The 25,812-nt window shown below is 32.9% G+C and overlaps 1 protein-coding gene across 1 annotated transcript in view; it reads left to right on the forward strand.

Annotated features, from left to right (window-relative positions):
- Nucleotides 1-2,977: 2,977 nt before the first annotated feature.
- Nucleotides 2,978-25,812, forward strand: part of LOC131845951 (kinesin-like protein KIF21B) — a 68,118-nt gene continuing 45,283 nt past the window's right edge. The window contains 3 exon segments of the mRNA XM_059195120.1: nt 2,978-3,330; nt 5,109-5,162; nt 20,763-20,991. Of these exon segments, the coding sequence (XP_059051103.1) occupies nt 5,125-5,162; nt 20,763-20,991 (267 nt within the window). The 5' untranslated portion in view covers nt 2,978-3,330; nt 5,109-5,124.

Consider the following 25,812-nt stretch of genomic DNA (forward strand, 5'->3'; position numbering starts at 1 on the left):
AATGGTGCGTCACACGATAGTTAACACATATAATACATTTTATACTTTTTCTTTAGTTACCATTTTGTTTTCTTAGCGTTACATAAGATTGTTAGTTGTAAACCCGTGCACGAGACCCCGCATAGCATTATTTACATCGTCGTAATTATTAGTCATTCTATTAACTTTAAATATCATCTGCAAATTTTACCATGCTGGATCTATCCTGCATGGCAAACGGAAGATCATTAACGTAAACTAGGAATAAATATGGACCAAGAATAGATCCTTAAGGTACACCGATACGCACAAGTAATCCGTTAGATGTAACATATAGTATTACGCCCCAAATGAATGGGATAAGAAAGAAGCAGGTGATGATGACTTAGCCTCATATTTATTGCAGAAACCAAAAAAACCACAGGGCCATAATAGGGCCTGGTCTTACCCAGTTTTATGATTGTCATATAATACAGACAATAACAAATTATTTACTAAAGAAGGTTCTATTTATTTGAATAGTGGACGTTCATATAACATAGGTTCATATTTATACAATTATATGTACACTTAAATCAAACAATTACGAACGTAGGTATTTAATCGATGAATATGATGCATCGCATACAATAACGATAAGGGTCACCAGTAAAGTCTGATAGAACGAGCACGAGGTCATGTTAGTTAGTTCACAGTAGCGAATATACCAAGAATTAACCACAGCGGTTTCTAGGGACCGCGTGGTGGTCGACCTGATAAGTAGCCATTCGCTAAATGTTACGTACATCGCTAGCAAGTATTCCAAACCTGTAGGTATTCAATTTGTAGATAGAGATATGATTTTTATACATATAGAATAATACTAATACGTTACGCGAGTTGCTTATTATGGCAGTAATATAAAAATATCTAACTATCCTCCATTTTTTATCGTACCTACTAGCTATTTACGTATGCAGGTACTTTCATAAAAGTATGTCTATATATTTCTGTAAGCAATAACTGACAGAAATATTCTTGCTTGACACTTTTTATTAGAAATAATTCCATAAAATTGGCGTCATACAAGGAACGATAATTAGAATGATCCATCACTAAGTATGTGGTAAAATCGTGCTGAAAATAGACTTACAAAGATGGATCGTTATTATTATGGTTTCAATTTATTGAAGCGATAATTTTTTCAGAGTACCGGTTTAGTGGTAAAGGGTAGGTAGATATAACAAGCCAAAATTCATGAAACCGAAACACTTTCAACACGAGAGAAAGTGGAAACCTGAAATTAGATTTTTGTACTTTTCATACAATACAAGTTTTAATTTTTAAAAATTATTTTTCTTTTCTCATAAAAATTGGGGATGTGTTTATAGTGCTTTCTAGTCAAAAGTTGTATATACCTTTTACGACTAACCCCGAAAAGTAATTTTGATATTCAATATGAAGTTCAGTATGATATGATATATAATATGATATTAATACTTACTATTTAATTAGTATCATACAAAACTTAAAGGAACAGTAGATTTGAATGCTACATTAGTGCAGTGCAGCGCCATCTGTAGTCGACATTTTAAATTATGAATAAAACGCCACCTATTACATCTTTCGTAAATCTTTTTGCAATCATTTCTTTCTTCGATAACAGCGCTAGTGTCGCATATTTCTAATGTTACCATTAATTAAAATATCTACTAACTTATGCATTTTTACAAGTACAAACAAAAAATATTTTGATTATGAAAATTTAAAAATAATGAAAATATGTTTATTTATTTAAAAACAATTTCTTTACAATAATACAGTGTTAGCATGATCTAAAAAGCAAAAGCCTGTGTCAGGTACATCCCGCTCTTCCATATCCTTTGCCCTAAATATGTTTTTAAAAAGATAAATATAAAACATCAATATCCCATATAACAAAATTTTTTTATTGTAAAACATTTTTGACGCCGTAATAAGTTAACAGCCTACCCGATAGAAGAAAATAACAGTTGTCTATAGAAGATAAAAAATGTAGCATATTGCAATACATTAAATACATAGATGCAAGCAGCTTATACATAATCAGTTACAATATTGAATCAATTTAAGACTTAATATCATAAACCTACTGGATTAAATTATTATAAAAAAGTATATTTATAAGTATAAACATAAAATAAGTTTACTGAGTTGGTTGCGGATTGAGAAAATTATCTCGTAATATTCGACGAGAACTTTATAACATTGTAGTGAATATTTGTACGATTTTAATAAAGTTTATCTTTATTTCCGTTTCACTCCAAAAATTTGGTACTCTTAAATGTCAACATTGGTACATTCACAAAAAATTGTCGATTCTTGTATGAACACTTTTTTAATACTTCGTATTTATCATGTCACTATTACTTTTTGCAATACAGAAAATTATTCAGCCAGTCTAAACGGATGACGAAACTATTAACGATTTATGTATGAATGACTTTTTTCAAATTATTAATTAAGTTATTGACGATACGTATAATAAATACTATCAATCCTAAATGCTTTATTTGCTATAATAAATTTTGTTCTTTTGAACTAAAATGTAATACAAGTCGTATTTCTAGGTGGCGTGTTCAAAACATTTGTGTGCTCGGATATTATCTCCGACAAAAGCTATTTACTTATGACAAGAAAACTATTAAACTAAAATTATAATTTTAATTTAATAGAACACCATTTATTTAACAATAAATAAATGTATTAGGAAACGATAATACTTCTTTATTAGTGGAATAATATAAGGCTGTGTATTCAACATATATTTCCTACATTACTATCATTTATACTACTACTATTACATTACATACAGTTACTACATATTTTACTATATTAAGAAAATAGTAGGTTTAATGTAATAAGTAGTAGATTTATGATTTACGGATGGTATCATTTTTAATGTCAGTTCAGTCGACCTAGTTAATAATAATAAAATCATCATACTTCAAACTTCAGAGCAGTCAGTTTGACATTTAGTTTGACGTGACCGGTACTTTGATTTCGTTTTTTTTCGATGGTCTTCCTCCTGTTTTTACTTTGATAACGTAATTTTTTTTCTAGACCATCTGTTGTGAATGAATAACGTCCTGTTTATTTGCAAATATTAAAATAAATATTATAATAAATGTCTTAGTGACATAAAATAGAAACTATAGTGAAAATTAATTACAGGATACGCAGTACGGCATATCGCGATCGTATAATTTACTTGTTATGGTGAAAGATGTACAAAAAAGTAGGTTCCTGTTGTTCTAGAGTAATGTTTATATAATTTTATTTGTGAAATGTGATTTACTGAATCAAGAATCAAAGTTTTTCAAGTTCAGTGCGGTGAGTACACGCATTTATCTATAATCTATACTTGATTCTTTATTTTTATCTATCAGCTGTGGAGTTGATGGCCTATGTGCCCAAATTTCCGATAGTTTTATAAACTATCAGTGGAATAATGTAATTTTTTAAATTTAACATTAACACTAAGTTATTTTTAGAGTACAATTAAAGTATGCTTCATTAATGGTAAGTTTATTTGCTAATATCAGTCTTGTTTACATGATAATTTGAATTTGTAATTGGACTTCAATCTTTTCGTAATTTTATGTCATGTAATACCTGTAATATAAATAAAGAAATTCTATGGATTTGTAATTTTATTCATTATTTAGTTAATGCCTAGATACCAATTGTAGTTCCTCAGGTTTTCTAACAGCCTTATTCCATCAGTAGAAAGTGTATAAGTATGGATACAGTACATAATCCTTATTAAAATACTAAAATGTTATGTTGAATATATAATAGGAATGAACAAATGAGTGCCAATATATGACTGGTACTAAAACTGTGATTGGATATCTGTGGCACATGTATGCAATGATATTGTTTATCTATTTAAGTAATGTACACAATAACATTAATTAATATATAAATAATAAAAAAAACATGTTGTTATCTGAATTCTTTATCATTGTTATTAATCAATGAAGTTGTGTGAATTATTGTTTAGTAACATTTATTTTAATACTGTAGGAATGGCTGTAATTGTTTGTGAATAAGACATAAATATAAACAAATATCTTTATTATTAAATACTAGATATGCTTGTCACTCAGAGCATATACATTAGTAGGTACATTCGTAGGTAGGTAGTATGTTGATAATTTATAAAGGAAATATAACGATAAATAAATTATCTAACTATAACATTTTTTATTTTATTAATTAAATAGTATTAAATACTACATGGTTTATTAAATATATTCACAAATACAATTATTTCATCTGTTTAGGTAGTATTTCTCCCAGATTTCTTTAGCATATATTTTGATCCATATTTAATAAAATATTCTCTGAAAATTGCTCTCTAATCTATCCAGCTGTTTTTATTTTTACCTTAAGAACTGAATTGAAATCTTGACACATAAATCAGAGTTTTTGCAATGTCATAATTTGATAATTTCATTATAGATAAGTAAAGATATAAATATTTTGCAAAATGATGTATAAGAATTTCTTTTAATACTATTAGATATATTACAAGAATACTTTGTATAATATATCATGTCTTTTATATTACACATATATCTATTATATTTTATATTTTGTTTATTGAGAATGTGAAAAACTTCTTTACATAAATGGCACATTATAATATGAAGTACTATATTTAACTTCAATACTACATACTAAGTGGTCAATCATATTTATACAGTTGAATGGATGAATGACATTATGAAATATCTCGGACAATTATATTTTTTATCTTAACATATTGTTTACTAGGAATGAGTTAACTTATCTCTAACATTATTAACTGGTGACTAGTTAATGGGTTGTTTTACCAAAGTATATATAAATTTCTAACTGTGACATACTTATTACATACCTGGATGAAATCACTATTTAGCGATAAGGCCTCACATTGTTACCTCTGAATTATAATTATATTATATTTATATTTGGTATACATATTAATTTTTATATTATTGATATTAGCTTTCTGTGAGAGGGAACAGTAAAGAGTTTTTTTCATTTAATTTCCTATATGTAAGATCAGGAAATAGTGATAATGGTGAAGAATGGCATATAATGGTTGATTGTTTCTTTTGCAGGTGGTCACTTCCAATCATGGCTAGTGACGAGTCTAGTGTACGCGTCGCAGTCAGGTGAGAATAGAAGTTGTAAAAATACATTATATATATTTACACTAGGATATTTTTTATATCTTCGTTTTATTATATACTAGCCGCCCCGTGAACTCCGTTCTGCCTCAGAATTAAAGGAAGGAATTTGAAGTTTAGTTACGCAATAAATTTCTGATCGCACCTTGTTTGACAGTTTGTATGGGACAATAAAACGGTCGTTTTTAAAATTCTCTATGCAATTTCCTAATGTTTTATCACCGTTCAAACCTTCCCTGGACTTCCACGAATATTTTAAGACAAAAATTATACAAATCGGTTCAGCCGTTCTCGAGTTTTAGCGAGACTAACGAACAGCGATTCATTTTTATACATATATTTTTTCCACAAAATTATTAACTTATATATATCATATTATATATATAAGTTAATAATTTTGTGACAAGAATTACAAGAGCCTAATATATACATATATAATACTTGCAACTCAACAAGGCTGCGCATAGGGAATGCAATCCCGACTCGAGATTGCAAATTCGGGATCCCGCGGGATTAGATATATCAATCCCACGGGATCCCGGATTTTTCGGGATCCCGTCTAAATTAAAATAAATGTTGAATTCAGATGACTGAAAAAGCTAATAACTGCTTGTTTGTGATAGTGAGGTTAACTAAAATAACATATTACTCGAAAGAAAATAAAAACCTTTATTCTTTAATCTTACCAACTAAATAATAATCAGGTTGTAAGGAAATTAACGTTGGTAAATTAGGTAATCAAAACAATAAGCTTATTTCAAGGGAATTAGGAAAAAGAGTGATTTTGAAAATGACTCCTTAAAAAACAAAGGGTATTAATAGTTTCATCTGCTAAACGGCATCTAATGTCCGTTGCAATGTACCCTGCTGCTGAGAATGCCCTCTCCGACTCAACGCTGGTTGGCAACAGCGTGGCGAAGCAATTATATGCAAACTGCAAAAATCGCCCCCTTGTTCCTCCACACTCAAACAAATCCATTTCTATTTTAATGGTAGATTCTAATTTGTCTAAGCTCGTGGACGTGGATATACGTGCAAAAGGACTTTTAGAAGCTCGCAGAGTTTCTTCTAATTCCTCTTGAAGCGATTTATTAGTTTGTGCAGCACGTAAATTCAAATCTTCTGCAATCATTGAAAGAGGCAAGTCATCTTCGATTAGTACTGCCGTATTAATATCTGCTTGGTTTGGTTCTTTACGATATAATCGTGTGATTATATTTTTTATTTCTTTTTCACTGCCGCCCAATCCCGTCAATCTCGAACGGGATCTCGTCATATGATGCGTCGGGATTGATCCCGAAAAATTACACGAGATCTCGCGAGATCGGGGTCCCGCGGGATCGGGATTGCATTCCCTAGCTGCGCATGAATGCATTACAAATCTTTGAATTTCCCAGCTTGTACTATGCTATAACATGCATGTATTATATGTATAAAGCTTCCTCTTCAATCACCCTATCTATTGCTTAAAACCGCATTAAAATCCGTTGCCTGATTTTAAAGATATAAGGGAAATGACATCTTTACATAGTATAAAATAAAGCACAGCGCTTTGTTTTATACTATTTAAAGATAGTTAAATTGTGAATTTCCATATCTAAACTCAGTCAAAATTGAATCTGGCAATACCAATTACTACCTACTTGTTGTTCTTGTCCAATCAATAAAATCCAATGACACATTTATTGATTTGTGGTTAGTGCAGATTAGCATAGGACTAATATAGATCCAACACATTGTCATGTAGAATATTAAAACCACCCACCGCAGTCACAATCTCGACATTCTCTCTATTGAATTATCTAAGCTAATGGTCAAATCAGGAAAGACTATATTTTTTGTCTGTATTGGATAAACTTTAAAAATTGTTATACTTTTTAAAACATGTTCATTTTGCACTTTAAATTCTTGTACATAGTTATTTCTCAGTTGTTAGTTTTTTCTTTAATAGATAAGTACGTTACTATAAAGTTCTATAGTATTTTATTATATATCATATTTTAATAAATTGTATATCACTACAATAATTGGATCCGTGTAAAACTTAAACGTAATATTTTAGGACAATTATTTTAGTTTCCGTAAGTTTTTATGGTAAACATGGCGCATAACCCGCACTGTAAGTAAGAGTGACAATTTGTGAGTTACGTATATTTTAATACTATATATTTATCACTCTGTTATAATGTAAATTTCAAACTGTGAACGAAATTCTCAAATTGCTGCAGTCGTTCCGAATTTTCCTCATAAACAGTTAAATCCGCTGTCTCTCTTTATACTCAATATTAGCTGACTCACTTCTGAGCACAACTTCATATGTGACACAATTTCACCATTTTTACATTTTTCATTGAAGATTCGCAAATATATGACACTCACAAATTATTTTTTGTTTGGTTTTCTATTGGTAACATAATTTTATAAATCGGTTCAGTACAACCAGAGATTACCCCTACAATCTTATAAGCTTTACCTCTATATAATAATATTATGGTTCGTTACCTATGAGAGTTATAGTAAATTGCTAGGCGCTAGCTCCATTGTGTACAATTTGAAATATATGCTGTAACATTTTAGCCATAATATTAAGACCTTGAATAAATTATCGCTGATTACTTTCGGCCTGTCTGCCGCAAACAGTACTCACTGTTAGGTAGTAGTGTCGATAGGTAGGCACTTACTCGTCTACATGTTTCGTCAGTGACAAATTTGCAACACATCTACAGCACCTACTATTACTAAAGTTTCTGACAATCTGTGGGTTGCGTTTGTTACTCAGAAATTAACACTTATGCAAAATTTCTACTTTGAAAACAATCAATGCAAGGTATTTCCTTCTGTTTCTTATAGTGGCATACTTTTGTTCTACGACTACACATTGATGTACCATGATCATATATTATCATATATATTAAAAAAAACGGAAAATTGAAAGTAGCGCAGACTTTCACATTTTTTTCATTAATATTTTTTCATACAAATTATAATAAACATTGGATTGTTTAAGAGTAATATTTAAAAAGTTTTAGAAGATAGGTGTAGGTACTAATTGGTCTATGATATGATAAATTTTAAATTTTCGTTTTCAAAGTCGAAGATAGTAGAGTAAAACTATTTCGCCGGCCCAGAAACTTTAATAGGTTGCTTTTAAAAATCCTAATTCCAAATTTATTTTCACTATTATATTCCGTGTCCAAAAACGTGAAATTTCTTTTACCAAAATTCATACTATAGCATCACAAATCGTTGCGTGATACAGATAAGGAAGTTTCCACATAAACTTGCTCTATACGTCTACGAAATCATAATACAGTGCGTGATTAGTAATGTTACGGGTATGAGGTAAACACTACATAACATATGGTAATACACGACCTAAAGAACTACATGTCTATGGTAATTGTATCTTGTGGCATTGAGAAGGTAACTGTTGACTGTATTGAAAATTGAGAAATCGCTACCTACTTGTTTGTATTGTAATTATTACTACGAGCGTGCATATTGCATTACTGTATACTTGGCACTCTACGAGCCTTTGTTGATCGACAATTAACTAGTGTTTACCTAAATTAGCGTAACTTGTATGAAGACGTTTGAAAAGTGAGCATAGTTATTTGTAATCTACTAGCTTCTAACTGTGACTTCGGCTACGTGACCGTATTTTTTTAAATAAATGATAACTGAATGTTAGATACGCTGGCAATCTACCAGTGGAGAATAAAAGAATGATGGATGAGTTAGAACAACATGACTTCGTCTGCGTGACCATATTTATCATTACATTACATAGTATAAAACAAAGTTGCTGTCATTGTTTGTCCGTCCCTATGTATGCTTAAATCTTTAAAACTACGCAACGGATTTTGATGCAGTTTTTTATAGTAAATATTTTTCAATTCAATTCAAGAGGAAGTTTTATATATATAATACATGTATTTCCGGGCGAAGCCGGGGCGAGTATCTAGTATAGTATAAAATAAATTGCTTCCGCTGTCTATTCGCTTAGATCTTTTAAACTACGCAACGGATTTTAATTCAGTTTTTAGAAATAGACAGAGTGATTTAAGAAGGTTTATATGTATGTATAATACATGTACACCAGTGCGAAGGCAAGGCGGTATTACTAATAATATACTGGCAATCCACCAGTGGAGAATGAAAGAACGAGGATATAGTCAGTTAGAACAAAATGATGAATTCGCCGGCAAAAAACCGATACGTTTCATTTTTTTTTTTCTTATATTTCATTCTGATTTATTTTTCTTTTTACTCGACTCCTGTGTCAATAATAACATACATTACTCATAGAATTGTGCTGTCATATGCAAAAAATAATATATTTTCTTAAAACGAGTAGTAGTCAGTCTCATAGGGCGTTTGAATAAATAAAGTCCAAGTTTTATATTGTTAGCTAGATTTTTTTATATCTTCTATTAGATAAATCTTGAATAATATCGCGAAGTTGTACTTGGCGGTCTCGAGGTGTGGCAGAAATGATGTAATCTATACTTGTATAATTTTGCTATTGTCACTAGTTATTTGCATTCGTTAACTACTATACTTATAAATAATATCTTACGAGTTCTAAAATATAAAATAATAATAATCTAAAGACAATTCACACATCGCTATCTAGACCCACTTAAAGCTGGCCAAAACTTGTGTTATGGGTACTAAATAACTGATACAAATACATAGATTTTTTTTTCGTAAATACATCCATATAATACATAGAAAACACTCAGGCAGACATAAACAATCATATCATGAATACATTTGTTTGTGCCGTGCGAGGAATCGAACCCGCGACCATCGGAAGTAAGGCGTTCTGTTAAACCGCTAGACTACCGAGGCCGTCAAAATGTCACGTAATACCTTTTTGATTCTACTGAACTTGTGAGTTGGATGTATACATTAGGGGCAAATACGCACGCAATGAAAATATTACGGATAAATATGATAAAAACGAATTCTATTGTGTTCTAGAGTCACGTGATTTATGAATAGATATTCAGATAGCTATTTTACAGCATCGAAAAGACGGTTCTTAATACGCCGGATTTTCATGTGTTTGTAATACGGTATCTTTGCCAAATTCGTACGAATTTCGATGATTATTGTGTCTGTAAATGTCAACAGAACAAAGGCAAAGGGTTCTCAATTCTATGGTTTCATTTGTATGTATTACGAGATATGTTTTCCAAAACTGTATAATATTTGGTGATTCTTTTTTCAACCAATAGCGTTTACCGCAGTTTGTAAGGGTTAATTGTATAATTATAATTCCATAAGAATTACAACTATATTTTTTAAGATAATTACAGTGAAATTAATAAGAATAGGTACAGTTTTAAAATATATTAAAATTACTTTGTTACTGAAGTCTTCGTAATTTGAAAATAAAATAGGTTTTTAAACGTAACTGTTATGCTGAGTTTGTGATTTTTGACCGATAGACTTCAGAAACAAAGTAATTTTAATATATCTTTCATTCCGGGGGAGTAGGAGTTGCCATGTAATTTCACTGCTATTAATAATAATGCTTCCAGAAAATTATGCACGCGCAGGGGTTGCGTTTTATATCGATATAGCGTGACCTAAAACTGCCATTTCTTTGCTGTCAGGAATAACCCGTTACATTGATTCAATGCATTTTAAATAAAGCGCAGTTATTTTTCCAAACAACATGCAATTAAAAGCATTTTCTTTAAATTCTTGGCCTAAGATCTGTAATTTGTTTCGTGATCTTGCTAGCAGCTATGTCGGCATTATAACTTCACAAATTGTTTTGGAACAATTTGTGAAGTTCTATAACCGAATTTAGAATTGATTAGGCTTTTTTTTAACTTATATTTTATAAATTTTTACAATATAACAATTATAATTGTTTTTCAGAAGGAAACATATGCTTTAGGAACGCTACATATTTAGAGTAAAAATAAAAAACTTTGTCGCAATAACACATATAAAAAATTTACACACAGTATAAACATGAAAAAATCTTGAAGGTTGAATTTTATTCTTCTTTCACGCAATATCTACTTATAGTATTCGAATGTAATTTGGTACACAGACAGATCACAACCTCGACTATAGATGTGCCGCGGTATATAGCTAGTTGTCAGTTGTTAATAATATTACTACGACATGGCACTAAATGTTTTCTCACTTTAATCTGTGCCTATAAGATTGTGAATGTCCAATTTTAATACCGTTCATCTAAACGCTTGAGTTACACTGAAGTTAAAGATCTATCAGTATTAACCTTGATTTGTTGATGTTTGAACATTTACGAGCGAGCATTACCAATTGCAATTAACCTGCAGATGGCGGAATGTAGATGCAGCTGTCTAAGGACAGGACGAGACCTCTAGATTTTATGGTCGCAATTACGACCTGCACACAATAAGGAAACTAGCGGATATAAATTGCTTTGTTCTACAGTTTATACGTACTTAAATCTCTTTATAAATGAGGAAAAATAATTAGAAAGCCGATAACTAGCTTAGAGTTAAGCGTTCGATTGGAAATTATATTGTTTGACAAATTGAAAGGTGCGTTATTCTGTATGGATGTAGGCTGTTTGAATAGGCATTTTAATCAATCTGGACAAAGCCGGATCAGGCTTTTTTTTTAATTATTGTATGTAGAATCATGCACTCTCATACCTCGTAGCGAAATCAATCGTAAAATTTTATGAAATAAAATATATATTTTTTACGCCTGATGGAGGTGTTATTTTTTTTGTACTTTTTAAACTTCTTACATGTCTCGCCATAATTATAATTGGCATGCAAAGAAATAATATAAATCAACGAATAGATATAGAGATATACAATTTCTTAATACAACTTCTTAATAAAATTTCTAATGTATGAAACAATATTAAAAAAATGTTATTACCAGACAGACAACTTCGCGGGTTTAAACTAGTGTTATAAGAACTCGTGTGGCATTTAATACTTCAGACGCAGAATTATGAATATTTAATATGACACGTGGGAGTCGAGGATATACCCATTAGCCACCAAAAGAATCAATAGTGTTGACCTAGTCCGCCTAGTTTTACTAAATTAGACGGTATTGATCTGGTTTTTTTTGGACGACACTAAAGTATCAGGTATATTACGTAAACTGATTTATTAGGTCAGAAATATTCTTTTTGGAATACGATTGCCAACTCGCTTATTAAAAAAAGATGTTGATTTTTAATATCTTCTTCATCTAGCATTTAATAAGCTCCAGAAGGTTGTGTATTTTACGCAATGTTCGTTAATCCTTGGAGTGAAACATGTAGTAGCCTAACTGTATAGGTGTAGGAGGGAAGCGGAGGGGAATTATTAGTAATTTTGACTGATGTCTCCATTGGTAACAATTACCATTTCAGATTGACCTCAACGTGGTTTCCCCTGGAAACCATGATGAAAAATTTTTGGTGAATTTACCACGATGGGCTAACCGACCTGAACTCATGCTCATCCTCCGCTGGTGCCCCGCCAGCATAAACCGTTAGCGCACGCGGGAAACCTACTATTCTCATCCATTTAAAAAAATCTTAGTATCTTCTATATATATTAGCTTTTACATATTCTAATCGATAGTAATTCATTCACAAATTTTACAAATATCCTCATGAATCTTGTTTATTTTAACATAAATTATTAATTGTTTTCTGTGTATATTAATGAAGTTAGGCTAATTATAAAGAAGATGCTGAACCCATGTTTAGTTCCTACGTAGTCCAACTGTTCTATTATGGAAGACAAAAGTACCTACCCCAAGGGCTGTCATTTATCTGTACAGGCCTTGTATTATATACGTAAATGTCAGACACAGGCGCCAAACTTGCTGTAAACAATATAACCCCGACGCCAAACACAGCTATAAGTTGGAATACAGATCTTTCAACACACATTTGAACAGATGTTGGCGCAAACATGTGTATCTTCCACACATGTTTTGCAAATACATTCGCCATCACACATAACTGCATGTACATAGTGCCTCAAGTTGTAAGCGTATTGCTTGCGGAACGTTACGATGGAATGCGGCGTGTTTTTTTCCATAATAAAATATTGATTTTTTTCTAAATGTACGTATAAATAATCCTATCAAATTTGACCTTGTCAAATTTAGTATATTTTTATGTAATGTTGAAATAATTGATATTATCTTGCCATAAGTAACTCATTCAAGTGAAGTTAGCGAAACAAAAATATTAACTTTAAAAAATATCATGTGTATCATTAGTACTTGACTAATGCGCTGATATCAGCAGTATATTGATTATTTGTTATAATTATCGTGTTTCTACTTAACGGCTATAATTTTTCAGTATGAATGTTGTGGAAACTTCGTTTAAAGTACCTAATTCCCGTTTTGATTTCAATTCTAAAATAATACAGATCAATAAAATCGCTTCATAGTACCTACCGGGCTTGTAGACATGGAGTAATCCATTTTCACATTTCAACTTTTAACGAGGTATGTATAACGTCCTATACGTCACAAAACGTCAAAAAGCAAATGTTTGGTCAAACATTGGACATGGTCATGCTGAAAGTTCATATAATCGTGTCTCACAAGCTGACAACTCATCTGACGGAAATTAGCAATCGGTTCGTTGTCTTCTCCCGTGGTAGGCTCATATTTGCTAACATGCGTTGCTTAGGGGGGGAGGGGGGGGGGGGGTTTGGTAGTAATGTGAAGCAATAACCATATTGCTAGCAATGTACTATGTCACGTTGACCTTACATACATAGTTCCCCCTGGAATCCATCGTGATAAATTCTTGGTGATTTTGTCACGATGGACACCTGACCTCATACTCATCACCAACAACGCCTACTAAATCTGGACAGGCACAACATAAAAATAATGATAGGGACAATGACGGGCCAATGTCCCTTAAACAAACATCTGTACACAATAGGTGCTACAGACAGTCCCCTGTGCCGGGGCTGCTTTGTAGCCGAGGAAACGGCCGCTCACGTAATCCTGGACTGCGTAGCAGTGACCACACAACGCAATCAAGTCCTCGGACGGCTGTGGTCGCTCCGTGAAGCCTGCGAAGACACCAGGAGACTTCTGCGCTTCTGGGAGGAGCTTGGCTGGCTACTTTAGTAGCCTGGCTCTACACGCACAACGGCCCAAATGAGAGGCCAATTGCGGAAAATGGAGTCCAACCTACATTACATTACATCATCAACAACTGGTTCCCTGCCAGCGTAAACCGTTAGCGCAGGCGGGTTCATTCCATTATTCCATTATCATCCATAAGAAAAAAAACATGCGTTGCTATTCCAGAGGTCTAATGTTATGTCTCCGTACCATATAATGAAATTACAAGTTACGTAGCCGCTGGCTGGATACAAGTACACCGCCAAGTTACCACAACAACAACGATCGTTATCTGCCTATAGTTAGGTAACATCCATAGATGCTATTCGTGATTACCAAAGGCGCTATGTCCGCCAATTGTTAGCACCTTCACAGTCTTCGACCTGTGTTTATTGTTTTGCCGCAATGCATCCTTTTGATGTCATGAGTTATGTTATTACAAAATTCTCCTTAATACGTTACAACAAAGTCTAAAATTCGGAGCATCAACAATAATATGTTAATTCATTAACATTCATTCCACGTGCACAAGGCTTCTCAATGAAAAAGACAGATAAATGTGTTTATTGTTTAGCTCTTATTCCAAAGGAATTGAATTCACTATTGCTCATTATTTACATTGTTGACTTGAGATAAAATGTTGTAATGACAAATATGGATCGAGCGACTGAAGTTGCACTACTATTAAAATGTCAACTAATAAATATTACGTAACTTAAAACCTGTTATGGGAATGGTTATTCTCACGCAAATAAATATAAAAATTATATTTTATATTATATTTTTTAAATACCGTAGCCAGTGTAGTGATTAATAAATGTTTTTATAGTTTTAAACGTTAATAATAATTATGGATACCAAATTAAAGAACATAAAAAGTTATATTAAAAAAAATTTCACGCCACTATTGGTGTTTGCACTTATTGGTGTAATTAACATAATATTATGTTTTTATTGCAGCTTTTTTAGGCCATACCTTTTATTGTAACTTTATGAATGATTTTAAGAACCGTTTATTATAAACGGCAAATTGTTTTTATTAATTTCTTTGAATAATTATAGTTTTTCTTACTAGTTATTTAAATTGTTGTTGGTAGTTATCCGATTAAATTACGAAGGTTGTCTTAACATAGGCGGAGGCTTAATTTACCACCTGTTAGAAAATTAGGCAACTGTTATATGATACATAAATACCAGGTTTGTAGCAGCACGTCATTATGTGACGATCTAAGTACCCCTCTTGCGTTTCCATTTCAAAGTACTAAACCCTGAAATACGAGGGATACACTTATACACCCACACAGATAACTTTATGCTACTTCTTCATTTGTCTACTTCCGTGAACAACAGTATACTAAAAAAGTACAAATGTTGAAAAACCTACTATAAAGTTTTAACTTTAAAGTCTAAATTTCAAAGATTTGAAATTTTTAAGTTAGTGTTGTACTGGGTCTGCGATATATGGATTCAGACACCTGCAGTAATTTGAAAGGGCTAATGGTAATCGGAGGTTATAGTTTTCACTGATGCCCACGCCATCCGCGGTGGCTGATGGTGAATAGTGGGCGATTCCGGTTATACTCGTATTTTGGCTCTATCTGCCCACGTGCGTTCTACATTGCCTTATGCAGTTTTGCTATAATCATGCAATATTAATTCATATCCTAAGTACTTATTAGGTGTCTAGTAACAGATATATTTTATTTGTTGCATTAAGGCAAACTTTGTAAGTAATTGTTTTGCAACCTCGTTTCCTAGGTGAGTTTCTAAATAGTGGTATTCTCTTCTAGTGTCAGAAATCTTTTAACGCCCTCATTTTCTTTAGCTACCGTCTATACTTCGCCTTCATAAAGGTGAACAACAATCTCGTCGTTCATCAATCACACCGTTTTATCTCTTTCTGGTTTATTAAAATGGCTATGTGATGGAATTAGAAGTGTTAACTTAGTTATTGTTTTTAGCAGTTTGGCTAAATTAGGCGAAATGGAATAGGTTGGTTTTGAGTTTGTGTGTAACACCTTATACGATATCTTTATTTATGAACACTTGAGGTTGAAGTTAAATCAGGTGCACCATCTGCTTGTTTGCCATTCTAATAACCTAAAAATAATCATCGAAAAAATAGTATTGTTAATGTATAAAATAATTAACAAATGTCAAAACATTAATTATTTTTAAATTAATTTGCCTCCGTAAATAGTCGAAAATAAATAATTACATGTTTTTAAAAGTACCATACGTATCTTATGTTTAGTTTATAGTTATTTAATAAACAGATGTTAAAATAGGTACTTACGATAATGAAAATATGTTCTTTTAACTCGTATAATACCTTTAAGAGTATATGCAATAGCCGGCAAATTGCTATACAAATACCGTGTCATTCATGAACCATTGACACAATTCTTCGACATATCCGCCGCTTGTGTAGCCGGCTTTGTGTCAATATGAGTTGGCACTTTCATCTAATTCCTGTATTGTTATGTGCACTCAAGTAAACCAATGTAATTTTCCGACTATTAGGTATCTAATTGTTGGAAAACACGAGGATGTCTTTAAAATACACACACACATCCACAAACGAATAACACTCACAACTGTCATTACTCTGTAAAATACTGTATTATTATAGTTTTTTTTTAACTTGTATAGAGTAAATTAGTCGACTGTCTTTTTTGTGTTACCTTTTTTCAGTTATCCTTAATAATGCAATACAAGAAGATTTTTTCGTTGCCTGATACTGCAGTGTAGTATTTTTACATGTAGTATTTTTGTTTCAATTGAATAATAGAATTAATCAATAAATTATTTATAAATCTTGAGAAAAGATGTATGATTGTGATTTTTTGCTCGTATATTAGATAAAACTCCTTCCAATGACTTCATCTCTCCATAGTACATCGAAAAACTGGAATAAAAATTCTAGACACCCCATTACACGCTTAATCCATCAAGTATAAAATTTTGTTTAAATATATGAAATTAAGTAACTTAGATGGTTACAATTATACTCGTGAATCGTACTCAAAACACAAGGACTATAAACTTTCATATACGGAGCTTCTTTCTGACCTGTTTGTTACATTACGTGCAAATACGTACACTCATACTGAATACGTACACTTACATGCAATTAATTTGACATTTACATAACAACTCTTGTAAATTTTACTTGGTTTTAGGGCTGCCAACATTAATAATAATACCCCTGCTAATTTCGCACAACTCCTCTAGTCCCAACATTTTTGTATACGTATATTTGTATACATACATAGTATAGACAGAAAACACCCAGACAAATACAGACAATCGTACTCATAAATAAAAATGTTTGTGGCGTGGGAGCATTCGAAACCTCGACCATCGGAAGTAAACCTGTGTGCCGAACCGCTAGACCAACGAGGTCGTCGAAATAATCTGAAAACTTACCTTTCTGTATAACTCACTTTGCCTCTAACCTCCTACACCCTAGTATTTTGAACAATATGAATATACGAGACCAACTCGTAGATCAAAATCTCGTACAAGCGTGTACGATAATGAAAATGTTCTCGTACCAAACGCCTAAAATCATGGTATTCGTACGAGGTTCCTGTACAGTTGACATCCTTGCTAGGTTTTACTGGTTGGCACGGTGCTCGCGTGCGCTCCATTGTATAAGGTCGCGGCTCGGATACAATAGCCCTTCCCTGCAACATAATCTCTACGGCCGAGCGCAATGCACCTTTGTTTTGCCAACAGTAACTAAGAAATGTTAGGTTCTAAGTGGAACAAGTAGTGAATTGCAATAATGTAATATTATACAGTGTTAGGTCATACTATTATGCAATTGTCATATTAATAATTGAAAATTTATTTCTATTAAAGAAAATGACTACTATCGAATTAGAATTAGTTGTTATAGCATAAATAATTTTAATTAATAGCGAATTGTTTATCAACATTATTTAAGAATTGTCTTCTTGTCCTAGTGTTACTAAAAATGAGGATGTAGGTGCAATACTTTGAAACTGTTTTTTCATAGTTATTGTATGATATGCAATATTTTATCAATAAAGGTATTATCGATTCTTCTGGCAATCGATAGATAACGTACTAAATTTGTCACGACAGGTAGTTTGGTATAACTTTCTGGAATAAACTGTAATTTTATAAAATCAGTTCTCATTGTAAGCTATCACTCCATGTAATGTAATTTCAGTATTTTAATTAATTTCTGCACAGTAATTAATTTGTTAGTAGAATTTGAAGCATGTTATTAGTACTTAACATGATGACCTAATTGATTGAATTGATTTAAGTAGTGGGCAAAGGTTTATTATGTATATTAATGTAGTTTTTTCTATAATGTATTTTTTTTAGCAAATAATTTGCTAAAAAATAAATGACTCTGGACAATTAACAGACGCCCACGGTAAGCAGATCTTGTGTTATGTGTACTAGACACCTGACAACTATAAATACTTAGTTATTTTTTTTTGTAAATACATACATAATATACGTATAAAACCCGATACAAACAATAATAATCATGAATACAAACGTTTGCACCGTGCGAGGAAGCGAACCCGCGACCATCGGAAGTAAAGCGGTGTGCTAAACCGCTAGACCACCGAGGCAGTCAAATGAGCTGATAGTCCTGATACCTAGCGGCAATTTTCAATCTGAGTTTGAAATGTATAACTGCATAGTTAAAGGGGAGTACTCACTGTGGGGTTTTTCGTGTTGACTCATTATGAACCAGTGCGTGTGTTGCATACCAATTAGTGACATTCACCTCTAATTATTCTTATGCCGAGTGCACCGACTGTCACATGCCTACCTCCCACACAAACCCACACCGATTTCCTTGATCTTCGAGGCTAGAGGCCAGTACAATTTACGATTACAAATAGGTAAATATATTTTATTTACATGTGTTTATTTGACAACTTCATCCGTTATATTTTCAACACAAGAGATTCAGATAACGCGGACGTCTAGAGATCCAGCAAAAGACAGATGTATGAATTTTCGAACTGTGGGCTTAATTGACATAGTTGCAACAATTATTATTTGAAGGGGATTATTTTGTCGAGGTACACTTTGTACAAAGTCGTCAGTTCTCTTTCATTTTATGTTTAATGTCCTGAATTATAAAATTTTGCGCTGTTTAATAGTTTCACATAAATCCTCATAAATTTGTTAAAATGTAATGTATCTTTCATCCTTCTTTTCAAAAGGTCGCCAGCAGAATTTTTCAGCCATTCTTCGCGAATCGACATTGGGAATGTGGCGGTAGTCTAAAGAAAGTATTATTCAAATAAAAAATAGAATAATCGACAATCAGTTAATTTGAATAAATAATTATTTCTGTATCTTATTCTGGCGAGTGAGAGGAAAGTGCGACCGCTGGCGGCGTGCCGGCCTGCCCCGTCACCTAACAGCACAGTCCCAAGCCGGGAATAATTGCAACTTCCTACCATGCTTGGCGGTGGCCGTGTTGCCAGATGACCGGCTTGTTTTTTCCCAAATTCTGCCCAAAATCCCTCAAATATCAATTTAATATTAATGATATCCTTGTTTTTTGTACACGGCGCCTCGGTGTTATATCTATTTCATTCATTTCTAAATCTCCAATTTTCCCTCACCTATACAAAATACTCTCAAATTTGGGGAGAAATGTCCCCAATCTGGCATCACTTTAGTGGCCTACTGATGGAACTGTGTAACTCCGATTACGCACACCACTGTTGTACAATATGGACCATACAAACAATTCATAGCGTATAATCAAGCGATTGTGACTTCCTTCTTTTGTATTACTGTATACAGTACTCCTGTTACAAGTTGTTACATGTTATGGAATTTGTACAAATAGTTCACCGTAATCGTCGTGTATTGTGTTCTGTTTTGCATTACTTAGTAAACCCGACTTCTTTAGAATCTAATGATAATAATAATAACTCGCATAGCGCTATCTAGTCCCATGCTAAGCAGAGTATGTGCTATGGGTATTACACTAGTGATAGAAATACTTAAATAATTTTTTTGTAAAGATATACATTTTATTTCGAACTATTCTAATGCTGTTGGCTGCAACTGGGCTTTCCAGATTTACCACATGAATGTTAAAATGGAGTAACTGCGATATTAGAATAATTATTACTGTTTTAACAACAGGTACATATTCTTACATACTTACATCTCTTTATTTATAGTGCTCAAAAAAAATTAAAAATGGGTTTTTTTCTACATATGCTAAACAATAAGCGACCTTATTGCTATGATAAACCATCTCTTATAGACAACCTGGGAGATCGAAGCTTTGATTAAAGAAGTAGGTAGTGCGCATATAAAAAATATTATAGAAATTATTGTTTAATGTAAAACGTATTGTTTATTCAGAGGGTATTATATTTCCATAACCATTCGCATATATCTCATTTTATTTCTATTTAATAAATCTAATTCTTCCTTCCTCAGAATACGACCGCAGACATCAGCGGAAGTGGTAGAAGGATGCGGGGTGTGCGCTCGAGCTGGTGGCGCGGCTGGCGATGGAGGGGTGGCTCTTGGCACAGAGCGCGCCTTCTCCTTCGACTATGCCTTCGACCCTGACATCATGCAGCAAGACGTCTACGATATCTGCGTGAGGAAGCTGGTCGAAGCAGCACTGGATGGATATAACGCCACTGTACTCGCTTACGGACAGGTCAGTAATCTTAGTAATAATAAATGGGAAAGTTTGTGAATATAAATGGATGGATGTTTGTTATTCTTTAACGTAAAAAGTACGGATTAAACTTTACAGTAATAACAGAATAACACATACGCTATCATTTAAAAACTATGTAAATTGGGCGAAATATTATGTTTATCATAAAGTCGAGTATGTGTGATGCAGACGAAGTTACGCGGGTCGGCTAGTATTTTGTTTCAGTTTTAGTCTTATTAAAATTGGTCCAGCCGTTTCAGAGACTAACAAGAACAAACAGCCAGAAAAATAATTAAAGCTTGTATTTTACGTATGTGCTTTCATTACATACTTTCATATGCATGTAGTGAAAAGCTGTTAATTTGAAAATACAAAAAACACTTTCATTTCTTTATTTGATTTTTTAACTACTATTTATGTTTGGTTTTCAAAATCGTTTCTTACGACATTCAGAGCTTGAAAAAGTGTGGTGATATATATTACGTACATACTGTCACCACATATACACACCCGTAAATACATCTAATTCTACAAAGCATCATATGGCCGGCAGTTAACCGCGCCACATCAGTCATAGGCGTCAAATAGGAACATAAGTCACCATTAGCGTTGCCAACCGCCCCGTATTTCACAGGACGTCCCATAAATACGTTTCTTACATAAATTTCAATGTTCTAATAGGAAAAGTTATGTATGTACTAACCTGACACAACGCGAGATGTGAGAACTTTGGAAGTGCTGTTGTATAGATTTAAGTATATAATAGAATAGAATAACATTTATTACACATCACATCACAACACCACAATAATTGTACTGACAGCTACAGCAGTATTTAAATTATTATATTATATTGAGATGGGTCCCGGGACACTCAAACATTGAAGGCAATGAAAATGCTGACCAACTAGCAAAGTTAGGGGCAAAAACTGCCCAACAGGGCCCTGATCCCTTTTAGGCACACCACGTGCCTCGTTGCCTAAAACTGGGACATCTCAAAATAATAACTAAACAAGAAGCACTGAATCACTGGCAGAATATGCCAGGATTAGTACATTCAAAAGCCCTAACAACGGGCTACTCGAATCAATTATCATGTCATGTCAATAGACTTATGCTATTGAGTAAAAACAATATTAGTATCAAGACTAGGGTAGACAATTTGGGCACTGGACACTGCAAATTGAACAACATGGCGAAATTAGGCCTTAGCTTAACAACAATCTGCAGATTTTGCAGAAGAGGAAACGCCATTATACATCCTATGTGATTGTGAGTGGGCACTCATGCATAAACGAAATATCTCCTTTGGAAAGAATACACTCTATCTTGAGGTGATAAAAACCATCGCTTCTAAGAATATCCTTCAATTGTTTCCCTTACGGGTCTAAGCAACGAACTTTGAAAAAAGGCGAGCACAATAGATCTATGTAGGTCAGAATGCCACAGGTTTTAGTACCCGACAATAACCCTAAACCCCCCCAAAAATAAAAGAACAATCCCCTTCCTCTCCGTTCTCCTCTTGTCTCTTTAAGTTGATAACAAAAGTTGGTGACGCTAGTCAACCTATACGTCTACAGATGTTGCAGCTGTCATATTTTTAGACGAACGAGGTCAATGGCTTGCAACAAATTGTGTCCACCTACGTATACATTCACAATTGTAGCAATTGCCGTAGACACGCGATTCTGTGATGTCAATTATGCTGTTTGTGTTTATAGGCGACGGTTCATATTGTTCACCGGGTGCACTGTGGTTTTACATTCAATTACATAAGATGTTACATTGTGATCATTTGTATTGGTGAATACAGCTAGCAAAAAAAAAATAACGCTATGGAATAAACACAGTGCCGTCCAGTCCCAAGCTAAGCAGAGTTTGTGTTATGGGTAGACAAGATATAAATCCTTATGTATATATATTTTTTAAATATATACTTACATAGAATAACCATACTCATGAATACAAATGTTTGCATTCTGCGAGAAAGAGAATCGGCGACCATCTAACGTAACGCGGTGTGCTAAACCGAAATTCCACCCAGCCCGCAAAAACTATAGTAAAATACACTGCAAGACATATGATAATAAGCCTAAATCCATTTTTATTGGAGGAATTATATTCACGTTATTCTTGTACATATGTTGGACTCTGTTTCCGCATTTAGCATCTCGTTTGGGCGTTGTGCGTGTGATCTTTTTCTACGTGTCTAATTACTTTCGCATCAATTTTTCCAGCGGAAATACCATCTGTATTACAATTGTTACATTTTGAAATAGTTCCAACGATAGTATATAAATAGACGAAGAACAGTATTTTATTCAAAACTAGCTGTTCCTGCGACATTGTCCGCGTGGAATTTTACTTTATTTATCTAAAAAAAAATGTTCTTTTCTAAAATTAAAGTAGCTTAAGTTACTCTATATTACTTCAGCTACCTGTTAAAAGAAGTCCCGTCAAAAACGGCCCAGCCATTTCAGAGATTAGCCGTAACAAACAGACCGACAGACAGACAGACAAAATATGTAAGAATTGTTACTTTGTAGTATGTACCATATTTATATTTATATGCATGTAGTAAAAAACTTTTTCAATCCAATTATTTATATGTATAGATGAGCATAGTGCTTCAGAATCGCCTTCGAACTGAATGATAAAGTCCTGTACATATAAAGTTACGACTACAATCCTAATACAAGAGCATGAAGGTCGCAGGCTTCAATTACACGGCTGTGTCTCGTGTAATGTTGGATGTAAGACACACAATCATTTGTATGGTAATCGTCATTTAAATTAATCAAGCCTTCTGTCAAGGTGATGTTAGTTGGTTGATTGGTTTATAATCGTAATTGCTGTCTTATTTTAAGATATTTAATAAAAAATCAACTAATTAACAACATATTATTCATATTTAATATTCATAACTAGTACGTTACTTATATAATAATATTGCGATATATGGAAACAAGTCCTGCCATAAACGTTAAAACAAATTGTTTGTACCGAAATCAAGAATATAAAATATACGTCTAAGTTTGGAAGTCTATATATTTTTATAAGCTTCGATTTTCATTTGGAAATATAATCTTGAGGAGTAGTAGAGTTTTGATATTCAGAGAATACAGTAAATGGTCACGTAAAACGGTTTACAGAGTCGAGTCGTTATCCGATCATTATCGTTTGCCACAAACTATTTCTATACTACCTGTACTGTCCTGTACCAATATTCTAAAGAGAGAGAGTGGATTTTATTATAAGGAAGTTATACTGCGGAACTACTTCAATGATTTGTGAAAGTATTTATACTTTTAAAGGTACTATAAAGGTACATTTATAGAATAATATCTAAACATTATTCAATTTCAATTAGTGACATCCACAATAATATTAAAGTAGATTAAATGTATGTATGTAGTTACGTATATTTTAGTCAATATTATGTTATTATTATTTCATTTTTGTATATAATATACATATTCATTCATAACCGCAATCATGTAACTCAGCATTTCCCAAAGGTTGACTGTTGTAGCATTAAGTCTGTTTTACCATATTTTATATGGGTATGAAGACAGATTGTATCTCGAGGACAGATATAGACTATGTTTTATTTTAAAATAAGATAAAGACGCACGAAACAGCTAGTAGGCATATGCATTATGTTATATATAACATATAAAACTTACCAAAAGCGAAGCCAAGTCGCCATAAAAATTTTCGTGGCTTCGACAGCCTTCATAGAATCATAAACCTACTTTCCGCGGCAACATTCTTAAGGGCTTCATACTAGATCAAAATATGAAGTACGCATAGTCCATACGCACCAGCTGTGATATAAAGGATCGACGACATTTCATAATCTGATAAGTGAAATTGGTAATCTCTTTCGATTTCAATTTGAAATCATAAACATTGTTATCTATATATGATATTGAAATATTCAAGAAGAGACTATGCCTACCTTCTTAAAAAGTCGGAACTACATTTTTTCCGTCTACTCTAATGCTGTTGGCCGCAATTGGACCTTTACAGCTTCAATGGGAGGCGAGTGGGGATGATACTCCAAACTCGCGCAAGGACTTATAGAGTGGCTGACGGATACGATTCAATCTGAGGCCAGGGGTCCGAACTTCGGCTCGAACCGTCGTAATTTCAATCCCCGTTTGAATTGGATGTAGTATCGATCGGAAGGGACAGAATTTCTCTAGTGTCTTTTAGCGCTTATCAACGCATGGCCACGCACTTTCTAGTGCCGCCTATGTTATAAATAAAAACTATTTAAAATTCTGTACAAAATACAAGTAATGACGGGACATTAGAAAAATCGCGTGCACAATAATTAGTTTTGTAAAAATTGCTTAATGACATACTAAAAACCTTTAAAATCACAAATTGTTTTTCTTGGTATAATTTGTGTCAACATATTAATGACTAATGTAATTATAATTATACTACGAACATTACAAAGTTGTATATCCGTAATAATTATATTTCAGGACAAGACTGCTCCATCCGGTCCTAAGCAAAGTATATATGGGTATTATGGGTACTAGACAACTGATATAAATAAATAGGTACGCTTATTTTAGTACTTTTAAGTTAGTACATGTTAGAACACAAGTTACCTGAGGCAATACGAGGTATCCCTTTACAACAAAATAGTATTTTCGTATAGAACGGTCTATGCGGAGTCACCTCATTTTATTGTCAAGCAATTTACTTTGCAAGCAAATGATGAGCAGTAAACTAAGAAATATCTAGGTGCGCAACCATAAAACTTTCAACTTTTTGCCATTGTAGCAAGTACCTAAGTATTTG

Source organism: Achroia grisella, unplaced genomic scaffold, assembly GCF_030625045.1.
Source record: "Achroia grisella isolate CSIRO2021 unplaced genomic scaffold, CSIRO_AGI_Agris_v1 utg487, whole genome shotgun sequence".
NCBI lineage: Eukaryota > Metazoa > Arthropoda > Insecta > Lepidoptera > Pyralidae > Achroia > Achroia grisella.